We start from the raw sequence: 22437 nt of genomic DNA on the forward strand, positions 1-22437 counted from the left end.
CATGAAGAAGCTCCATGTTGATGGATCTTTGGACTCACTCGTTTTTTAAAAGATTGAGACATGCGAACCATGTCTATTGGTATAATGCATGAAGAAACTCCATACAGATGGATTGTTTGGACTCACTTGATTTTGAATCACTTGAGACATGCAAATCATACCACATGGGCAAGATGACTGAAAGGCCTCGTTTTCAGTGAGATGGAACAAGAAAGCAACTTGTTGGAAGTAATACATTTTGATGTGTGCAGTCCAATGAGTGCTGAGGCATGCAGTGGATATCGTTATGTTCTTACTTCACAGATGATTTGAGTAGATGCTGAGTATATTTACTTGATGAAACACAAGTCTGAATTATTGAAAGGTTCAAGTAATTTCAGAGTAAAGTTGAAGATCGTCGTGACAAGAGGATAAAATGTCTGTGATATGATCATAGAGATGAATATCTGAGTTACGAGTTTGGCACACAATTAAGACATTGTGGAAATTGTTTCACAACTAATACCGCCTGGAACACCGTAGTGTGATGGTGTGTCCGAACATCATAACTGCACCCTATTGGATATGGTGCATACCATGATGTCTCTTATCGAATTACCGCTATCATTTATGGGCTAGGCATTAGAGACAACCGCATTCACTTTAAATAGGGCACCATGCAATTCCGTTGAGACGACACCATATGAACTATGGTTTAGAGAAACCTAAGCTGTCGTTTCTTAAAAGTTTGGGGCTGCGACGCTTATGTGAAAAAGTTTCAAGCTGATAAGCTCGAACCCAAAGCGGATAAATGCATCTTCATAGAATACCCAAAACAGTTGGGTATACCTCCTATTTCAGATCTGGAAGCAAAAGTGATTGTTTCTAGAAACGGTTCCTTTCTCGAGGAAAAGTTTCTCTCGAAAGAATTGAGTGGGAGGATGGTGGAGACTTGATGAGGTTATTGAACCGTCACTTCAACTAGTGTGTAGGAGGGCACAGGAAGTTGTTCCTGTGGCACCTACACCAATTGAAGTGGAAGCTTATGAGAGTGATCATGAAACTTCAGATCAAGTCACTACCAAACCTCGTAGGTCGACAAGGATGCGTACTACTTCAGAGTGGTACGTAATCCTGTCTTGGAAGTCATGTTGCTAGACAACAATGAACCTACGTGCTATGGAGAAGCGATGGTGGGCCCAGATTTCGTTGAATGGCTCGAGGCCATAAAATCCGAGAGAGGATCCATGTATAAAAACAAAATATAGACTTTGGAAGAACTACTTGATGGTCGTAAGGCTGTTGGGTGCAGATGGATTTTAAAAGGAAGACGGACAATGATGGTAAGTGTCACCATTAAGAAAGCTCGACTTGTCGTTAAGATGTTTTCTGATAAGTTCAAGGAGTTGACTACGATGAGACTTTCTCACTCGTAGCGATGCTAAGAGTCTGTTGGAATTATATTAGCAGTTACTGCATTATTTATGAAATCTTGCAGATGGGATGTCAAAACATTGTTTCCTCGACGATTTTCTTGAGGAAAGGTTGTATGTGATACAACCAGAAGTTTTGTCAATCCTGAAAGATGCTAACAAGTATGCAAAGCTCCAGCAATCCTTCTAAGGACTGGAGTAAGCATCTCGGAGTTGGAATGTACGCTTTGATGAGATGATCAAAGATTTTGGGTTTATACAAAGTTTATGAGAAACTTGTATTTCCAAAGAAGTGAGTGGGAGCACTATAGAATTTTTGATGAGTATATGTTGTTAACATATTGTTGATCAGAAATGATGTAGAATTTCTGGAAAGCATAGAGGGTTATTTGAAAAGTGTTTTTCAATGGAAAACCTGGATTAAGCTACTTGAACATTGAGCATCAAGATCTATAAGGATAGATCAAAAACGCTTAATAGTACTTTCAAATGAATACATACCGTGACAAGATTTTGAAGGAGTTCAAAATAGACAGCAAAGAAGGAGTTCTTGGCTGTGTTACAAGGTGTGAGTATTGAGTAAGACTCAAGACCTGACCACGGCAGAAGAGAGAGAAAGGACGAAGGTCGTCCCCTATGCTTTAGACGTAGGCTCTACAATATGCTATGCTATGTACCGCACCTGAAGTGTGCCTTGCCATGAGTTAGTCAAGGGGTACAATAGTGATCCAGGAATGGATCACATGACAGCGGTCGAACTTATCCTTAGTAACTAGTGGACTAAGGAATTTTCTCGATTATGGAGGTGATAAAAGAGTTCGTCGTAAAGGGTTACGTCGATACAAACTTTGACACTAATCCGGATGACTCTGAGTAGTAAACCGGATTCGTATAGTAGAGTAGTTATTTGGAATAGCTCCAAGTAGCGTGTGGTAGCTGCATCTACAAGATGACATAGAGATTTGTAAAGCACACACGGATCTGAAAGGTTCAGACCCGTTGACTAATAACCTCTCTCACAAGCGAGATATGAACAAACCCCATGGGTGTTGGATTCATTACAATCACATAGTGATGTGAACTAGATTATTGACTCTAGTGCAAGTGGGAGACTGTTGGAAATATGCCCTAGAGGCAATAATAAAATGGTTATTATTATATTTCCTTGTTCATGATAATTGTCTATTGTTCATGCTATAATTGTATTAACTGGAAACCGTAATACATGTGTGAATACATAGACCACAACATGTCCCTAGTAAGCCTCTAGTTGACTAGCTCGTTGATCAATAGATGGTTATGGTTTCCTGACCATGGACATTGGATGTCATTGATAACGGGATCACATCATCAGGAGAATGATGTGATGGACAAGACCCAATCCTAAGCATAGCACAAGATCGTGTAGTTCGTTTGCTAAGTGCTTTTCTAATGTCAAGTATCGTTTCCTTAGACCATGGGATTGTGCAACTCCCGGATACCGTAGGAATGCTTTGGGTGTACCAAATGTCACAACGTAACTGGGTGGCTATAAAGGTGCATTACAGGTATCTCCGAAAGTGTCTGTTGGGTTGGCACGAATCGAGATTGGGATTTGTCACTCCGTATGACGGAGAGGTATCTCTGGGCCCACTCGGTAATGCATCATCATAATGAGCTCAATGTGACTAATGAGTTAGCCACGGGATCATGCGTTACGGAACGAGTAAAGAGACTTGCCGGTAACGAGATTGAACGAGGTATTGGGATACCGACGATCGAATCTCGGGCAAGTAACATACCGATGGACAAAGGGAATTGTATACGGGATTGATTGAATCCCCGACATCGTGGTTCATCCGATGAGATCATCGTGGGACATGTGGGAGCCAATATGGCTATTGGCCGGAGAGGTGTCTCGGTCATGTCTGCATGGTTCCCGAACCCGTAGGGTCTACACACTTAAGGTTCGGTGACGCTAGAGTTGTTATGGGAAATAGTATGTGGTTACCGAAGGTTGTTCAGAGTCCCGGATGAGATCCCGGACGTCACGAGGAGTTCCGGAATGGTCCGGAGATGAAGATTTATATATGGGAAGTCCTTATTCGGTCGCCGGAAGTGTTTGGGGGTATATCGGTATTGTACCGGGACCACCGAAAGGGTTCCGGGGGTCCACTAGGAGGGTCCAGCTGCCCCGGAGGGCCCTATGGGCTGAATATAGAGGGGAACCAGCCCCTAGGTGGGCTGGGCGCCAAACCCCCCTAGGGTCCATGCGCCTAGGGTTGGGGGAAACCTTAAAGGGGGCGCCCCCCTTGGCTTGGGGGGCAAGCCTCCCCCCTTGGCCGCCGCCCCCTCTAGATCCATCTGGAGGGGGCCGGCCCCCCTCTCCCTTGCCCCTATAAATAGAGGGGGGTGGGAGGGCACCGCACCCCCTGGCCTGGCGCAGCCCTCTCCTCCTCCAACTCCTCCTGCTCCTCCGTAGTGCTTAGCGAAGCTCTGCCGGAGAACCACGAGCTCCATTGCCACCACGCCGTCGTGCTGCTGGAGTTCTCCCTCAACTTCTCATCTCCCCTTGCTGGATCAAGAAGGAGGAGACGTCCCCGGGCTGTACGTGTGTTGAACGCGGAGGCGCCGTCCGTTCGGCGCTAGATCGGATCTTCCGCGATTTGAATCGCCGCGAGTACGACTCCATCAACCGCGTTCTTGTAACGCTTCCGCTTAGCGATCTTCAAGGGTATGAAGATGCACTCCCTCTCTCTCGTTGCTAGCATCTCCTAGATTGATCTTGGTGACACGTAGGAAAATTTTGAATTATTGCTACGTTCCCCAACACACCCCTGCAGGGAAGTTGATCTATTCGAATAGCCGTGTCACAGTAACAGGCGACCCGGAGTTGTACCTTGACCTTATGACAACTAGAACCGGATACTTAATAAAACACACCCTTTCAAGTGCCAGATACAACCCGGTGGTCACTCTCTCATAGGGCGACGAGGAGGGGATGCCGGGTAGGATTATGCTATACGATGCTACTTGGTGAACTTACCATCTACTCTCTTCTACATGCTGCAAGATGGAGGCTGCCAGAAGCGTAGTCTTTGACTGGACTAGGTACCCCCTCTTATTCTGGCATTCTGCAGTTCAGTCCACCGATATTGCCCCTTTACGCAGATACCCATGCATATGTAGTGTAGATCCTTGCTTGCGAGTACTTTGGATGAGTACTCACGGTTGCTTTTCCCCCTTTCTTTTCCTCTCGGTTGTCGCAACCAGATGCTGGAGCCCAGGAGCCAGACGCCACCATCGACGACGACTCCTACTACACTGGAGGTGCCTACTACTACGTGCAGGCCGCTGACGACGACCAGGAGTAGTTTAGGAGGATCCCAGGCAGGAGGTCTGCGCCTCTTTTGATCTGTATCCCAGTTTGTGCTAGCCTTCTTAAGGCAAACTTGTTTAACTTATGTTTGTACTCAGATATTGTTGCTTCCGCTGACTCGTCTATGATCAGCACTTGTATTCAAGCTCTCGAGGCCCCTGGCTTGTATTATGATGCTTGTATGACTTATTTATGTTTTTAGAGTTGTGTTGTGATATCTTCCCGTGAGTCCCTGATCTTGATCGTACACGTTTGCGTGCATGATTAGTGTACGATTAAATCGCGGGCGTCACAACGCGATAGGAAATCGAATGACTATGTACCAATTGTAAGCTTTAGCATATGGTAGCTAGTAGGAATCAACACCCCTTATAGTGCCAATACTATCTTTTGTGAGAGCATTAAACAATCATATCTACTCAAGTTAAATGGGATAGGATACATATGTAATAGGCATTTCTAAAATACCCTATATAGAGAAGTAATTAAGGTTGCATCATAAGCTTTATTCTAGAAATGAGTAACATGCAAGATAATAGCATATTCGAAATCTACATATTTTTCTGAGCGATTTTCACATACAACATGTTAGATTTGGAGTTAGGGTTAAAAAGATATAAATATTTTTAAAAGTATTTGAATTTAAATAAAGGAGAAGTGAAAAAGAAAAAGAAGAGGGGCTACGGTTGAAATCAGGTCATCTGGGTGGTGGAGTAAGGATCTGGCTAGTGGGCTGGTTGTGTTGTTGTGTTTAGTTAGGGATCACACAGTATATAAACCCAAAAAAGGTCCATGTAGCGGAGCGGATTGCTTTTCCACTTATAGGTGGCATAGTGGATAATTTGTGTCAACTTCAGAGGTAATTTTAAGACGGATGAACGGAAGTAGTAGTTTTTTATTATTAGGTGGAGATGGAATTATGTATATATATAGATTTTTTTTATGATGATATATTTTGCGATATGCCGGGTCAAGTGGGAATACTTTTTTTTAGGGTCAAGTGGGAATACCTTAGTGCGGCATTCCGTCGAACATCTTCAGGTCAGTCTCCCCACTCCAGGTCGCCAAAGCTCTCGACGCGCTCGCCGCCAGGCACGCAGTGCCGCTCATGGTGCTCCACCTCGGCTCCATTCTGCCGACGCGGTACGGCGTCGCGTTCAACCACGGCTACGGCGCTAAGCAACGGTGGAGCTGGGCCCAGGCAATGGCCTGATCCGTCAGAAATTTTCCCAGCCCTATATCTTTTTTTTCTTGAGTCTGCCCAGCCCTATATCTAGAAAACAGGAATTCGGCCTGGGGCGCAGCCCACTTCTAATCCTAGCTGGACCTGAGACTCAGCCCAATAATACACAGTGATCAAAAAAAGGAAAGCAGTGCGACCGTGCGGCTGCGCCTGCGCGAGTACTCTGACGAGAAAGAAAATAACCCTACCCTGCCTGGGCTACCGCCTGCCTGCCGCCACACGCTCGCCGCCGGCCGCCGTGCCCCGCCGCGGCCTACCCATTATCCGTTCGCCATGCCCAGCCGGCCAGCCCCGTGCGGCTGAGGGCAGTCCAGTCCTCCCCTTCTCCTTCCTGGAATCTTGGTTGACAGCTTCCTCTGCAGGCTGCTGCCCCGGCGAGGCGGCGATCACCCTGTTCGTCCAGTCCAGGTCTCGAGGAGAGGAGCAACCCCGGCGCCCGGCGCCCAGTCCAATTCCGCCACGGCAGCTCGCACGCAAAGCCAAGGTATCCCTGCTGCTCATCTCAATCCCGCTAGCAAATGCCACTGTTTGGTAACTTGGTTGAAATTCGATGTTGTTTCCTTCCCTTAGTCTTGTAATTCTGCAGTTTTGTAAATGTTGAAACCGATTTAGCACTTTTGTTTCTATGTAATTTTACAGGAAGGCTAAATGAGTAAGAGAAACAAGACAGTGACATTCTGTTTTTCAAGTTCAGACCTCGGGAGCCACGGGAACAGGTCCTTTAACTCAGACAATTGATAAACTTCCTCGTATTATGTCTATTGAAGATGTACTGATTTGCATTTCAAATCATTGAAGGCTTATCTTTTTCTACAATTGAAGATGTACTCATGGTAAGCTCAGATCAATATATCATTTTTTATATGTTTTACTATATGAGTTGAACCATCATTGAACAAATACTGCCATGAATATTGTGTTTCAGATCTGGTTTGTCATGCAACATAGTTTGACTTTTGTATGCCTTAAAATTGGGTTGTAGGTGTTTTTTGACCATTAGTTTCTCGCCTGGGGCGGCGGCCAATCCTGGCTCCCCCACTGGCGCTAAGTCCAGCCGACCGGGCACTTTATGCCCCCGTGTGCCGCCCACACGCACCGCACCCGTCTCGGTGTGGTCATTCTCTGCCATGGCGTTTCCTCCATCTCCTCTCTAAACCGGGGCACCGCCTCTTCCAGCATGGCGATGAATACCTTGAGCCCACGCCGGCCCCGCTGCTCTCCTCCTCCTCCTGCAGCCTCTTCCTCTGCAGCAGCAAAGAGGGAGATTCCTCCTCTGTCCAGACTGTCCACACTCTCCGGAGGCCCCCCCAGAAAAATCTATCTGAAAGAGACTCTTGAGTGTCACCTAACTAAACAGCTCCTTAAACGACGCCGCCTTCACATGTCACAACACCCCCGCATAAATCCTTGATCTCTTCTCCTCTCTCCTCACTCTCTCATTCCTTTTGTCACCATGGCGCTACCTTGGGTCTTCGTCCTCCTCCCTGCCCTCTTCTTCCTCTCCTCCTCTGTACCCAACCTCTTCTTCTCCAACAGCAGCAGCAATGGGAGTGGAGGGAGATGCTCCCTCTGTCCACAGTCTCCAGAGGTCTCCTTCTGTCCACTGTCTCCAGAGATCTCCCCCTGTCCCCAGTCTCCAGAGGTCCCCTATATTGTCAGCACGAGGTACAGGACTGCCTACCACTTCCAGCCTCCCAGGAACTGGATCAATGGTATGTTCATGTGATCATGTCTCTGGTTTGGTTTCCTCTCTATTTATTTCCTTTAGGCTTCATTCATCTCTGCTTTCTGGATCATCTGTTGGTGTATGCCACTCTGCTTTCGTGTGTTTTTTCTTGTTCTTGGTCCATGAAAAATCATGTGACCTCATTGTTTAGTGGCTTGCCCACGTGGAGAAGCCAAGTTGAACACACTACTCAATCTTAATTTTGTGTGCCAGTATTAAATAATATGCTTGTTAAAGTACATAATATTTTTGGCAGTATTATCATTACAGAACTGCCGTTTTTGTGTCAAAAATGAATGGAGACGATGGAGAAGTTTGGTGGCCAGCTCATTGCTTGTGCAAGTCTCTTGCTGAATGCTGCTGTTAGACTTTGAGTAATACTGCCATAAGATGATGATAGCCATAGATGCTTGCGCAAAATAAATAGAAGTATTCGTTGCAGAAATAGTGCTATGTACCTTCTCGCCAAGATTTATGCCACTTCCATATTGTCCATATTTGCTCCACCGTCAGTGTTACTTTTGGCCAGACCAAATTCAGTCAGGCAAAGTATGACGCTTTTCCCTTCCATAACTGGCCACATGGATCATTCTATATCTGTTGCATGAAACTGACATTCTCTCACTTTTTTCCAAATATCTGATGGATTGGCGATACTTGGAAATCTACGACGACACGGAAGATCCATGTGGTATGAGTATCTCAGGCACAAACACCTCTAAACAAAAAAGGAGTTGCAGTATTCTACAACTTATACTTCCTTTATAAATATTTCAGGACTAATGTACTACAAAGGCATCTACCATAATTTCTACCAGTATAACCCCCACTGCGCCCTCTGGTGTTGGGGTGACATAACTTGGGGCCATTCGGTTTCGACAGACCTTGTCAACTGGATCCAGCTTGAACCCGTGATAGAACCGGATAACCCCAGTGACATAGATGGCTGCTGGACCGGTTCAGCCACAATTCTGTCTGGTGGTCAACCGGTCATCTTATACACCGGTGGCAGCAGAGACAAGTGTCAGGTCCAAAACCTTGTGCATCCCAAGAACCCGTCTGACCCATACCTAAGAGAATGGACCAAAACCGGCAATAACCCAGTGATCCAACCGGTAGTACCAGGTTTGAACAGAAGCCAATTCAGGGATCCGACGACCGGTTGGATCGGACCAGATGGACTGTGGAGAATAGCAGTTGGTGCTGAGCTGAAAAGCTACACTGCTGCACTTTTGTACAAGAGTGAAGACTTTCTTAGTTGGACAAGAGTTGATCACCCACTGTATTCACAGAACTTATCCAATATTGTGGAGTGCAATATGTGGGAGTGCCTGGATTTCTTTGCGGTATTGCCAGGCAATAACACTGGACTGGACATGTCCGCAGCAATCTTAAGAGGAACCAAGCATGCCCTCAAAATGAGCGTGGGTTACTTTGATAAGTACTTGATTGGGGTGTATGATCTCAAACGTGATGCCTTTGTGCCAGATACTATCGTAGATGACTGTCGGCTGTGGTTGAAGATCGATTACGGCAATTTCTATGCTTCGAAGTCATTCTTCGACTCGAAAAAGGGCAGGAGGATCATATGGGGTTGGTCTAAGGAAGCAGATTGTCGTTCAGATGATGTTGCAAAAGGTTGGGCAGGAATCCATGTAAGCAAATCCGCCCCTAATTGGCTGTGCTTCAAATCATATTGGAATAATGATTTAATTGATTTAGCAAATCAATGTAACATATTTAAGCTCAATTTCTATTATGTTTAGACAATCCCCAGGACGATTTGGCTAGACAGCAATGGCAAGCAGTTGCTGCAATGGCCAGTTGATGAGATTGAGTCCCTTCGAACAAATGAAATCAACCATCAAGGACTTGAGCTCAACAAGGGAGATATGTTTGAGATCAATGGAGTTGACACTTTTCAGGTAGTTTCCTTTTCACAGACAGGCTTACTTGGTCTTCAGGAGAATTTATGTTATTTCGACAAGTGTCATGCCAGTAAGAACTGTAGGGCCTTCTGATAATTACTAATTATTTGTATAGTGCATTTTTCAGGAGAAGGATAGGTATATATTCTGAAGCTTTGGTGTGTCAGTGTATTTTTAAGAACAACTGTAGCTAATCAGGCACAAGTTTTCTTGAAACAGGCTGATGTGGAGATATATTTTGAGCTGACGTCCATCAATGCCGCCGAACCTTTTAATTCTTCCTCGCTTTTGGACCCTGAGAAGCATTGCTGTGAAGCCGGTGCATCGGTTCATGGTGGTATAGGGCCATTTGGACTTGTTATTCTGGCCTCCAACAACATGGATGAGCACACTGTCGTGCACTTCAGAGTCTACAAGTCACAGCAAAAGTACATGATACTCATGTGCTCTGATTTAAGAAGGTCAGTGCTTATGTTTTTTTACTTAATTTTGCCTAGTCTTCTCCATAAAAGTCCGAAAACTGAATTGATTTTTTTTCTTTTCTTTGCACAGGTCTTCCATCAGACCATCACGGTACACACCAGCCTATGGAGGCTTCTTTGAACTTGATCTTGCAAAGGAGAGGAAGATATCTCTCAGAACTCTGGTAAGCTAAGGAGGCTCTGCTATTTCTCCTTTTATTCACTTCCTATATGTCAGAGTTGAAAATGGATGGATGGATGCTGCCTTGCAGATTGATCGGTCGGCGGTGGAGAGCTTCGGTGGTGGTGGTAGGGTTTGCATCACGTCCAGAGTTTATCCAGCGGTGCTCGCCGATGTTGGCAGGGCCCACATGTATGCCTTCAACAATGGAAGTGCCACGGTGAGGGTGCCACAGCTCAGCGCATGGACCATGAGGAAGGCACAAGTGAATGTGGAGAAGGGTTGGAGTGCTATTTAAAACAGAGCAATTTGATTTCCTCGATTCTTTTACCATCATTCATGAGCATTGCCTGGCAAAAATAAGGACATTCGGCAGGAAAAAAATAGCCTATCATTTCTTTGATCTCAGTATTCATATATTGTACGTAGTTACTACTTAGTATGCCCATCCCATCTCAGTTACTTGTATCAATTTTTATAGAAACACACACTAGTCATGAAATTCACGGGATGAGTACTTCAGTCACACATAAGAATCTCTTGAAACGTTTTAAAGTGGTTACAAGACTCGGTGAGCAAACATGTCTTATGCCCCTTCACGGTGTTGAGATGTCCCGCTGACTCGTCTTTATTGTTGCAAAAAGTACACTGCCTCTATTTATGGTGGGAAGTTCAATGGAAAAAATGTCTGGCTCTCGCATCGTCCCCACGCGGGCGATTCGAGGGTGACTAGGGTACCCGCCCTCCCTTCCTCTCTTTTCCTCGCCACTGTCGGAGGCAGCCACTGAGATTGCCTGCGCGGACGCCGATGAGGGTGATGGTGAGGTCTCTGCTCCTCCCTTGCTCGGTCGGAGGGACTTTGGGTGCCGAGGCGGCGACCTTGGGTGGAGAGGCGATATCGTTCGAGCGGCAAGGGTGTGGTGGGTGGTTCATGGGTTGTGGCTGTGGTCTCTGGCATCAGATCTAAAGGTTGGTGCCTCATCTTCTCTCTGACTCACTTCCGGGCGAATCTAGTCGTTGGTCACCGGTTGGGTTGTATGACGGGCAAGGTGGTATGAGTATGCGGGCCAAGAGAGGTCCCTATTTGGGTTGGTCGATCACGATGGTCACAACGCCCGCAAGAGTTGCGCTCCTATGAGGCACCACCGAGGTTCCATTCGGATAAGCCAGTGGCGTCATGACCTTCTTGGGGAGGGTGGTGTCTAGCATGGGGGAGGCATATGAGTGGTGCTATGTGTGAAGGGTGCCAGCTTTGTTTGAGAGGCGGCTTTGTTGTCGAGACGACGAGTTCTGATATGCTATACTCTGTTTTAGTGCTCGCCCGTGGACGTCCTTCTATTGCACGGTGGTTCGTCACCCTCGATCCCGCATGGGATCCCTTCCCCGACATCAGCGTCGCGGTGGTTCATCAAGTCACCGAGCCTTCTTAGTGGCTATAACACTTGCTCGGGATGTTTGTCGTTTTCATTGAGCTCTTTGTTCCTTTGGTTTCAATATGTTTCCCCTACGGCTTATCCTCTTCTGGCTTGGTCATTGGCGGGCAGCAACATTGTAGTTGTCATGGTCTGCCCGCGGTGGCAAGGGGGGCATATGCAGTCGTTCTACCTACGTGGCCTCAAGACAACACATTTCGTAGGTCTAGGGTGAACAACTCCTTCGCCCGACGGCGTGGCATCCTTAAAGCCCAGACGAGGGGGTAGGGTCCCTCTTCGGGGAGGGAGATAGAAGGTGGGGATCTCCATGGTTCTTAATGATGCGTCGGTGGTAGCGTTCTTTGGGTGGCTAGCTGCTCCTTTTATGGTGTATTTGTCTTATGCTTGGGCAACCCCTTCTTCAAGCGACACTTCATTACTTTCGGTTTGAGTGCTTGTCGAGTGGGTTGGGTTGTAAGTTGTTTTAGTACATCCTTGTATATTTTGGCTTTTGGCTTTTCTTTTTTCTTGCTCTCTGATGATTGCCTTTCTTGTTGGTTGTAATCTTGATCAGTTGATGGATTTGTTAATATAAAGCCAGGCTCTTGAATCTTTGTTCTAAAAAATGTATCATGGTGTTTTTTACGATACGCCGGGTCAAGTAGGAATACCTTGGTGCAAGTGGGAATACTTTAGTGCAGCATTTCGTCGAACACTCAATCTCCCCATGCCCGGCCGCCACAGCTCTCGATGCGCTCGAACACTTAATCAGAAAATGTTCGGGAATTTCAAAAAATGTTTGTGCTTTAAAAAAATTATTCAACAATTCAAAAATATTCGAGTTTTAAAATTTTTAGGGTAAATTATTCAACAATTCATTTTTTTCTTAAAAATTATGTTTGCAGCTTCCAAAAAAATTCATTATCAATTTTTTGTTCAGGTTTCAGCAAATGTTCAGGAATTTCAAAAATTGTTTATGTCGAAAAATGTTCAAGTTTTTTATTTTTTGAAATTGGAAAATGTGTCCGAGTTGTTCAAAAAATTGTCGGATTTTCAAACATTGCTCGTCGTTAATACAAATTCACAATTTCCAAGGAATGTTTGAAGAAATTCATTTTTTTTGGATTCTGCCATGGAATTAGCTCTTATACCAGCACGCTCACCCTTTTGCACCAACGCTTGTTTGGTCTACTAGTTAGCTGCTCTCCTACATAAGATGGAGGTCTAGATTTTGAATCCTAGCAAGACTTCCCGTGCTTTTTTTAACATCGCTGCGCTACTGCAAACAGACGCGCTCGCTACAACGCCCACTATTAGGCCGGCCCAGTCAGGGGGTCCGTGCGCGTGCGTCAGGTGGCTATTTCACGCAAAATGCGTCGAATAGGAGCTCCCTCGTGTTACTGCGCTAAGCAACGATGGAGCTGGCCCCAGGCAGCCCAGCCAATGGGTGATCCTATGCGGCAGTGCGCATCCCTCGCTCCACAGCGCGCCCGTTTGGGCCGGCCCATGTCCGAGCTCTCGGTTTATTAATTTTGATTTTTTCCTTTTTTTATTTTTTGTTTTATTTGCTGTTTTTCTTGTTTTTTCTATTTAGATAATTCGGATTACAAAAGTTCGGATTTTCTTTTGCAATTTTAATAAATAAAAATAAAGCAATAAAAAATGCTTGCGATTCATTATTTTTTTAGTGATTTCCAAAATATTCGTTAATTAAAAAAATCATGTTTTCAACAAAATGTTCAGAAATTCAAAAAATGTTCATGGTTTAAAATAATGTGCACTAATTTGTAAAAATTGTTTAAGAAATTTTAAAAATATGTACTATTTAAAAATTAGTTTTAAATTGAAAAAATGTTTACAGTTGGATAGAATGGTCACGAATTTTAATTAAATGCCCTATTTCGCAAAATTATTCATGCATTTCGAAAAATGTTCACATATTTGTAAAAAATGTGTTCATGATTTTAAAATATATATATGATTTAGACAATATTCACGAATTTAGTTTCTCAAATTTTTTAAAAAGAAAATACGAAAAGAAATAAAAAGGAAAAAAACAAAACTAAAAAATAAAAGTAAAAAAAGAAGAGAAAATATAAAAAGAAAAAAAATTGGGTCCTCGCGTAGAGATCTGCAAAAATAGATCCAATGTTGATAGGTTTTGACGAACTTTTTTTCACGAAAAAACCGGACGAAAAAACCACACCGGGAGCTCGTTTTTTCCTTTCCGAGAGGCACGACCGTGCCTCTCGTGGAAGCAAAAAAAAGAAACATTTGTTCCATTTTTGAAAAGGACGGCCGTGCCTCTCGCGGAAGGAAAAAAGATGAAAATACATTTTTTTCGTTTCCGAGAGGCATGGCCGTGGCTCTTGTGGAAGCAAATCCGTTCCTCTCGCGAAAGCAAAACTGTGCCTCTCACGGGAGAAAATAAATGCTTTTTTTTTTTCATTTCCGAGAGGCACCGCCATGCCTCTCGGAAATTGAAAAAGAAACTTCTCGTGGAATAAAAAAAAGAAAACACATTTTTTTCCGTTTCCGAAAGGCACGGCCGCGCCTCTCGTGGAGAAAAAAAACATGTTTTTCTTGTATTTTTTTTGTCGAGAAGTTAAGAAAAACCGATGAAAAGCCGAAAAGCCGACCCCCTCGCCCCCCCCCCCCCTCCTCCCAAACATCTAAAAGGCCGAAAACGTGTGCGGAAAAATAAAAAAACGGAGGAAACGCCCAGAGCGCGACATTGTGGTGGCGGCCGAGTGGCGCGCTCTTAGCCCATCCCAAGTGACCCTTTGGGAGGCTTCCGAAGAAACGCTCCTCAATTTGTTGCTCTCTAGCGCGCTATATATAGGATCTGCCGGAGGCAATGGCCTGGGGCGTCAGAAAATTTCCCAGCCCTATCTAGAAAAAAGAATTGGGCCTGGGGCGTAGCCCACTTCTAATCCTAGCTAGGCCTGAGACTAAGCCCAATAATACACAGTGATAAAAAAAAAAAGAGAAGCAGTGCGACCGTGCGGCTGCGCGAGCACTCTGACGAGAAAGAAAAGAACCCTACCCTGCCTGGGCTGCCGCCTGCCTGCCGCCACACGCTCGCCGCCGGCCGACCCATTATTCGTTCGCCATGCCCAGCCGGGAGCCGGCCAGCCCTGTGCGGCAGAGGGCAGTCCAGTCCTCCCCTTCTTCTGCTCCTTGGAATCTTGGTTGACGGCTTCCTCTGCAGCCCCGGCGAGGCGGCGATCGCCCTGTTCGCCCAGTCCAGGTCTCGAGGAGAGGTGCAACCCCGGAGGCCGGCGCCCAGTTCAATTCTGCCACAGCAGCTCGCACGCAAAGCACAGGTATCCCTGCTGCTCATCTCAACCCTGTTAGCAAATGCCACTGTTTGATAACTTGATTGAAATTCAGTGTTGTTTCCTTCCCTTAGTCTTGTAAGTCTACAGTTTTGTAAAATGTTGAAATCGATTTAGTATTTTTTGTTTCTATGTAATTTTACAGGAAGGCAAAACGAATAAGAGAAAAAAGACAATGATATTTTGTTTTTGCACGGTTGTTCCTTTATCAATCGTGTTGTAGGTGTGTGTGCATGTGTTTGTATCTGGTTTTCAACCAGCTATCCCTAATTAACCGGGCAATTCTCTCTTTTTTTAATGAAATTCAGGAACCTCTTGCCCCTCTCGAGCTGTTCTTGAAAAATATTTTTTTTTCAAGTTCAAACCGCGGGATCTACGGGAACTGGTCCTTTAACTCAAACAATTGATAACTTTCCTCGTATTATATCTATTGAAGATGTACGGATTTGCATTTCAAATCATTGCAGGCTTACCTTCTTCTACAATTGAAGATGTATTCATGGGAAGCTCAGATCAATAAATCATTTGATTTGGTACCATCTTTTGTACTATTATTTCTGCTATATATCATTTTTGCTATGTTTTACTTTATGAGTTGACCATCATTGAAAAAATACTGCCATTGAATATTGTGTTTGGGATCTGGTTAGTTATGCAACATAGTTTGACTTTTGTATGCCTTAAAGTTGGGGTTTTAGGTGTTTTTTGACCATTAGTTTCTTCCCTGGGGCGTCAGCCAATCGTGGGTCCGTCACTGGCGCTAAGTCCAGCCGACCAGGCGTTGTATGCCCCCGTGCCGCCCACACACACCACAGCCGCCTCGGTGCTCATTCTCTGCCACGACATTTCCTACATCTCCTCTCTAAACCGGCACTGCCTCTTCCAGCATGGCGATGAATACCTTGAGCCCACGCCGGCGCCGCTGCCCTCCTCCTCCTGCAGCCTCTTCCCCTGCAGCAGCAAAGAGGGAGATTCCTCCTCTGTCCAGACTGTCCACACTCTCCGGAGGCCCCCCAGAAAAATCTATCTGAAAGAGACTCTTGAGTGTCACCTAACCAAACAGCTCCATAAACGACGGCGCCTTCACATGTCACAACACACCCCCATAAATCGTTGATCTCTTCTCCCCACTCCTCACTCTCTCATTCCTTCTGTCGCCATGGCGCTACCTTGGGCCTTCGTCCTTCTCCCTGCTCTCTTCTTCCTCTCCTCCTCTGTAACCAACCTCTTCTTCTCCAACAGCAGCAGCAATGGGAGTGGAGGGAGATGCTCCCTCTGTCCACAGTCTCCAGAGGTCTCCTTCTGTCCACTGTCTCCAGAGGTCTCCCCCTGTTCACAGTCTCCAGAGGTCCCCTATATTGTCAGCACGACGTATAGGACTGCCTACCACTTCCAGCCTCCCAGGAACTGGATCAATGGTATGTTCATCTGATCATGTCTCTGGTTTGGTTTCCTTTCTTTTTATTTCCTTTAGGCTTCATCTCTGCTTTCTGGGTCATCTGTTGGTGTATGCCACTCTGCTTTCATGTGTGTTTTCTTGTTCTTGCCTCTTGGTCCATGAAAAATCATGTGATCTGATTGTTTAGTGGCTTGCCCACGTGGAGAAGCCAAGTTGAACACACTACTCAATCTTAATTTTGTGTGCCAGTATTAAATAATATGCTTGTTAAAATGTACATAATATTTTTGGCAGTACTATCATTACAGAACTGTCTTTTTCGTGTAAAAAAATGAATAGAGACGATGGAAAAAGTTTGGTGGCCAGCTCATTGCTTGTTCAAGTCTCTTGCTGAATGCTGTAGTTAGATTTTGAGTAATACTGCCATAAGATGATGATAGCCATAGATGCTTGCGCAAAATAAAATAGAAGTATTCATTGCAGAAATAGTGCTATGTACCTTCTCGCCAAGATTTATGCCATTTCCATATTGTCCATATTTGCTCCACCGTTAGTGTTACTTTTGGCCAGATCAAATTCAGTTAGGCAAAGTATGGCGCTTTTCCCTTCCATAACTGGCCACATGGATCATTCTACATCTGTTGCATGAAACTGACATGCATTCTCTCACTTTTTTCCAAATATCCGATGGATTGGCGATCCTTGGGAATCTATGACGACACAAAAGATCCATGTGGTATGAATATCTCAGCACAAACACCTCTAAATAAAAAGGAGTTGCAGTATTCTACAACTTATACTTCCTTTATAAATATTTCAGGACTAATGTACTACAAAGGCATCTACCATAATTTCTACCAGTATAACCCCCACTGCGCCCTCTGGTGTTGGGGTGACATAGCTTGGGGCCATTCAGTTTCGACAGACCTCGTCAACTGGATCCAGCTTGAACCCGTGATAGAACCGGATAATCCGAGTGACATAGATGGCTGCTGGACCGGTTCAGCCACAATTCTGTCTGGTGGTCAACCGGTCATCCTATACACCGGTGTCAGCAGAGACAACTGTCAGGTCCAAAACCTTTTGTTTCCCAAGAATCCGTCTGACCCGTACCTGCGAGAATGGACGAAAGCAGGCAATAACCCAGTGATCCAACCGGTAGTACCGGGTTTGAACAGAAGCTGCTTCAGGGATCCGACGACCGGTTGGATCGGACCAGATGGACTATGGAGGATAGCAGTTGGTGCTCAGCTGTACAGCTACAACGCTGCACTTTTGTACAAGAGTGAAGACTTTCTGAGTTGGACAAGAGTTGATCACCCACTGTATTCTCATAATTTGTCCAATATGTGGGAGTGCCCGGATTTCTTTGCGGTATTGCCGGGCAATAACAGTGGACTGGACATGTCCGTATCAATCCCAAGAGGCGCCAAGCATGCCCTCAAAATGAGCGTGGGTTACTTTGACAAGTACTTGATTGGGGTTTATGATCTCAAACGTGATGCCTTTGTGCCAGATACTATCGTAGATGACTGTCGGCTGTGGCTGAGGATCGATTATGGCGATTTCTATGCTTCAAAGTCATTCTTTGACTCGAAAAAGGGCAGGAGGATCATATGGGGTTGGTCTCAGGAGGCAGATTGTCGCTCAGATGATGTTGCAAAAGGTTGGGCAGGAATCCATGTAAGAAAATCCGCCCCTAATTGGCCGTGTTTCATATCATATTGGAATAACGATTTAACTGATTTAGCAAATCAATGTAGCATATTTAAGCTCAATTTTTATTATGTTTAGACAATCCCCAGGACGATTTGGTTAGATAGTGATGGCAAGCAGTTGTTGCAATGGCCAGTTGATGAGATTGAGTCCCTTCGAACAAATGAAATCAACCATCAAGGACTAGAGCTCAACAAGGGAGATATGTTTGAGATCAATGGAGTTGATACTTTTCAGGTAGTTTCCTTTTCACAGTCAGGCTTACTTGGTCTTTGGGAGAATTTATGTTATTTCAAAATGTGTCATGCCAGTAAGAACTGTAGGGCCTTCTGATAATTACTAATTATTCATATAGTGCATTTTTCAGCAAAAGGACAAGTATATATTCTGAAGCTTTGGTGTGTCGTGTATTTTTAAGAGCAACTGTAGCTAATCAGGCACAAGTTTTCTTGAAACAGGCTGATGTGGAGATATATTTTGAGCTGACGTCCATCAATGCCGCCGAACCTTTTGATCCTTCCTGGCTTTTGGACCCTGAGAAGCATTGCTGTGAAGCCGGTGCATCGGTTCATGGTGGTATAGGGCCATTTGGACTTGTTATTCTGGCCTCCAACAACATGGATGAGCACACTGTCGTGCACTTCAGAGTCTACAAGTCACAGCAAAAGTACATGATACTCATGTGCTCTGATCTAAGAAGGTCAGTGCTTATATATTTTTTCCTTAATTTTGCTTAGTCTTCTCCATAAAAGTCCGAAAACTAAATTGATTTTTTTTCTTTTCTTTGCACAGGTCTTCCATCAGACCATCACCGTACACACCAGCCTATGGAGGCTTCTTTGAACTTGATCTTGCAAAGGAGAGGAAGATATCTCTCAGAACTCTAGTAAGCTAAGGAGGCTCTGCTATTTCTCCTTTTATTCACTTCCTATATGTCAGAGTTGAAAATGGATGGATGGATGCTGCCTTGCAGATTGATCGGTCGGCGGTGGAGAGCTTCGGTGGTGGTGGTAGGGTTTGCATCACGTCCAGAGTTTATCCAGCGGTGCTCGCCGATGTTGGCAGGGCCCACATGTATGCCTTCAACAATGGAAGTGCCACGGTGAGGGTGCCACAGCTCAGCGCATGGACCATGAGGAACGCACATGTGAATGTGGAGAATGGTAGGAGTGCTATTTAAACAGAGGAGCAATTTGATTTTCTCGATTCTTTTATCATTCATGAGCACTGCCTGGCAGAAATAAGGACAGTTAACAGGAGATAATAGGGACATGGAGTGTGTGAGCTCGAGCTCACGTGCACCCGTTGCTACAGTAAAATCAAAAAAATATGTAAAAATTTCAAAAAATTCTGTTTTTTTTTCAACAAACATTGATGTGTGTTTCACATGCATGCCAATTTTCGCGATGAAATGAGATTTGTGGAGGTCTTGGGAAAAAAAGCAAAATCCATGTGGGCGATTTGAGGGTAACTAGGGTACCTCCTCCCTTCCCCACTTCTTGCCACCGCCGGAGGCAGACACTGGGATAACCTGCGCGGCCGCTGATGATGGTGACGGTGAGGTCTCGACTGCTCCCTTGCTTGGGTGAAGGGACTGTGGGTACCAAGGCAAGAACCACGAGTGGAGAGGCGGCATTGTCTGAGCGGCAAGGGCGTCTATTGATGCGGTCCGGCGAGGCGACGCCGAGTGCGGTGCGTGGTTCGTGGGCTGCAGGGTCGCCTCTGGCATCCGATTCAAAGGTCAGTGCCACATCTTCCCCTCTACTTCCCGGCGGATCTAGCCGTTGGCACTAATGGTCGTTGGTCACCAGTTGAGTTGTATGACAGGCTAGGTGGTATGAGTATCGAGACCAAGAGAGGTCCCTGTTTGGCCTGGCCGATCACTATGGTGGCAACCCTCGCTGGTGTTGTGCTCCTTGTAGGAGGCATCACCGAGGTTTCCTCTCCCCCCTCGATCCAAGGTGAAAACCTACAATCCCATTCGGGTTCAGCGGTGGCGTTGTGACCTCCCTAGGGGCGTCGTCTAGCATGTGTGTGATTGGTGCCAACTTTGTTTGAGAGGTGGCTTTGGTGTTGAGCCGACGAGTTCTGGTCTACTATACTCTGTTTGGTGCTCGCCTGTGGGTGTCGTCCTATTGTGTGGTAGTTCGTCACCCTCGATTCTCTGTGGGATCCCCTCCCCGACATCAGCGTTGCTGCGATTCGTCAAGTCCCTGAGCCTTCCTAGTGCCTGCAACACTTGGTCTGGATGCTTGTCGTCCCCCCTAGCTTTATGTTCCTTTGGTTTCAATATGTTTCCCATGCAACTTATCCTCTTTTGGCTTGGTCATCAGCGGGCAGCAACATTGTGTTGTCGAGGTCTGCCCGCCGCGGCGAGACGGTCACATGCAATTGTTCTGCCTTGGTAACCTAAGACAACACATTTCCTAGGTCTAGGGTGAACGACTACTTCGCCCAACAGGTGCAGCGTCCTTGAATCCCTGAAAAGGGGGTAGGGTACCTCTTCACTGAGGGAGAAAGAGTGTGTGGGATCTCCGTGGTTCTTAACGCATGTGTCGGTCATAGCGTTATTTAGGCAGTCGGCTGCTCCTTTTGTGGTGTATTCGTCTTCTGCTTCAGTGACCAGGTGTCAAGGGCTACCCCTTCTTCAAGGGACGCTTCATTACTTTCGGTTTGAGTGCTTGTTGAGTGGGTTGTGTTGTAAGATGTTCTATTAACATCCTTGTATCATTCGGTTCATGGCTTTTCCTTTTCCTAGCTCTCCGGTTGTCGTTCTTGTTGGTTGCAATCTTGGTCGGTCGATGGCTTTATTAATTTAAAGCCGGGCTCTTAAGTCTTTGTTCTAAAAAAATTATCATGGTGTTTTTTGCAATATGCCGGGTCAACTAGGAATACCTTAGTGTGGCATTCCGTCGAACATTTTAAGTTTTGTCTCCCCACGCGCAGCCGCCACAGCTCTAGACGCACTTGCCGCCGGGAACGCGATGACAGTCATGCTGCTCTGCATTGGCTCCGTTCCGTCAACGCGGTGCGGCGCCGTGTTCAACCACGGTGACTGCGTTAAGCCCAGCCAACCGGGCGCCGTATGCCCCCTTGTCGCCGATGCGTAACATAGCTGCCTCGGTGCTCATTCTCTGCCATGGCATTTCCTCTATCTCCTCTCTAAAGGCACCACCTCTTCCAACACGAACACCTTGAGCCCATGCCGGCGCCGCTGCCCTCCTCCTTCTCCTCCTCCCCCTCCTCCTCCTCCTCCTCCTGCAACCTCTTCCTCTGCAGCAGTAAAGAGGGAGATTCCTCCTTTTTTCAGACTATCCACACTTTTCGGAGGTCCCCCAGAAAAATCTATCTGAAAGAGACTCTTGAGTGTGAGCTAACTAAACAACTCCTTAATTAAATGACAATGCCTTCACATGTCACAACACACCCCCATAAATATTTGATCTCTTCACCTCACTCCCCACTCTCTCATTCCTTCTGTCGTCATGGCGCTACCATGGGCCTTCGTCCTCCTCCCTTCCCTATTCTTCCTCCCCTCATGTGTATCAAACTTCTCCTCCAGCAGCATCAACAATGGGAGTGGAGGGAGATGCTCCCTCTGTCCACAGTCTCCAGAGGTCTCCTTTTGTCCACTGCCTCCAGAGGTCTCCCGCTGTCCACAGTCTCCAGAGTGTTAGGATGATCTCCACCGTGTGGGCCCAACGGCCCTTAGATCCGCGCCCTGATCGGGGGCGCTCAACCCACTATGGTTGACGGGCCCCTGTCACCTGCACTATATATAAAGAGGTGGGGTCGGCGGCTCGCGATACGAGGTTCGTTGCAACGCCGTACACCCCACCTAATCCCCTACCGATCTAGGGTTAGTGCAGTGCTGATGGGAAGCGCCGCCACCACTTCGCCCACTACTCTTTGCCATCACCGGCCACCGTCACCATGGCCGGCACCGGTGGCTCCTCGAGCCACAAGGAGAAGGTAATGCCTACCACCACTGTTGCCGGAATCCTAGCCTACACGATCTAGAGCATCTATCAATGGTATCAGCCAGAGATTGGTTTAGGATTTTCGGTACAGAAAAGAAAAGGAAATCCCCTCCCGAGAGAAACCCTAACCCCAAAACAAAAAGAAAGAGGGGAGAAGGGCAAAGTGCGCTGCCGGAAGGCCGCGCCGTTCCTCTCGATCCGGACGCGCATCGGCAAGCCAAGGCGTCGGACGAAGAACCTACCCCGAAACGGGGCAAAGAGCACCGGACGGCCACGCGGTCAC

General features: G+C 46.2%; 2 protein-coding genes across 6 annotated transcripts; both read left to right on the forward strand.

The window, feature by feature from the left end:
* The first annotated feature begins 6155 nt into the window (after positions 1-6155).
* LOC109748741 (fructan 1-exohydrolase) lies at positions 6156-10811 on the forward strand. Its single transcript, XM_073500929.1, has 8 exons — positions 6156-6497; positions 6653-6729; positions 6812-8430; positions 8517-9394; positions 9506-9664; positions 9887-10128; positions 10220-10313; positions 10401-10811. Exons 3-8 carry the CDS (start codon positions 8382-8384, stop codon positions 10605-10607), a joined length of 1629 nt encoding a protein of 542 aa, XP_073357030.1. The 5' UTR covers positions 6156-6497; positions 6653-6729; positions 6812-8381; the 3' UTR covers positions 10608-10811.
* A 3914-nt stretch (positions 10812-14725) lies between these two features.
* On the forward strand, positions 14726-19586 carry LOC109748740 (fructan 1-exohydrolase). Of its 5 annotated transcripts, none has more exons than XM_073500932.1 (7): positions 14726-15047; positions 15368-17194; positions 17279-18141; positions 18253-18411; positions 18633-18874; positions 18967-19060; positions 19148-19586. In XM_073500932.1, exons 2-7 carry the CDS (start codon positions 17104-17106, stop codon positions 19352-19354), a joined length of 1656 nt encoding a protein of 551 aa, XP_073357033.1. In that variant the 5' UTR covers positions 14726-15047; positions 15368-17103; the 3' UTR covers positions 19355-19586. The 5 variants fall into 5 exon arrangements, with proteins under 5 accessions (XP_073357033.1, XP_073357036.1, XP_073357034.1 ...); XM_073500935.1 differs by having other exon boundaries at positions 15368-15604; XM_073500933.1 differs by having other exon boundaries at positions 15527-17194.
* Positions 19587-22437: the final 2851 nt, after the last annotated feature.

Source organism: Aegilops tauschii, chromosome 6, assembly GCF_002575655.3.
Source record: "Aegilops tauschii subsp. strangulata cultivar AL8/78 chromosome 6, Aet v6.0, whole genome shotgun sequence".
NCBI lineage: Eukaryota > Viridiplantae > Streptophyta > Magnoliopsida > Poales > Poaceae > Aegilops > Aegilops tauschii.

Coding starts and splice junctions, on each gene's coding strand:
- LOC109748741 (XM_073500929.1), top strand. CDS start 8,382: ATGGATTGGCGATACTTGGAAATCTACGACGACACGGAAGATCCATGT. Junction 9,395..9,505: donor AAGGTTGGGCAGGAATCCAT/GTAAGCAAATCC, acceptor TATTATGTTTAG/ACAATCCCCAGGACGATTTG. Junction 9,665..9,886: donor ATGGAGTTGACACTTTTCAG/GTAGTTTCCTTT, acceptor TTCTTGAAACAG/GCTGATGTGGAGATATATTT.
- LOC109748740 (XM_073500931.1), top strand. CDS start 17,104: ATGAAACTGACATGCATTCTCTCACTTTTTTCCAAATATCCGATGGAT. Junction 17,195..17,278: donor CGACACAAAAGATCCATGTG/GTATGAATATCT, acceptor TAAATATTTCAG/GACTAATGTACTACAAAGGC. Junction 18,412..18,632: donor ATGGAGTTGATACTTTTCAG/GTAGTTTCCTTT, acceptor TTCTTGAAACAG/GCTGATGTGGAGATATATTT.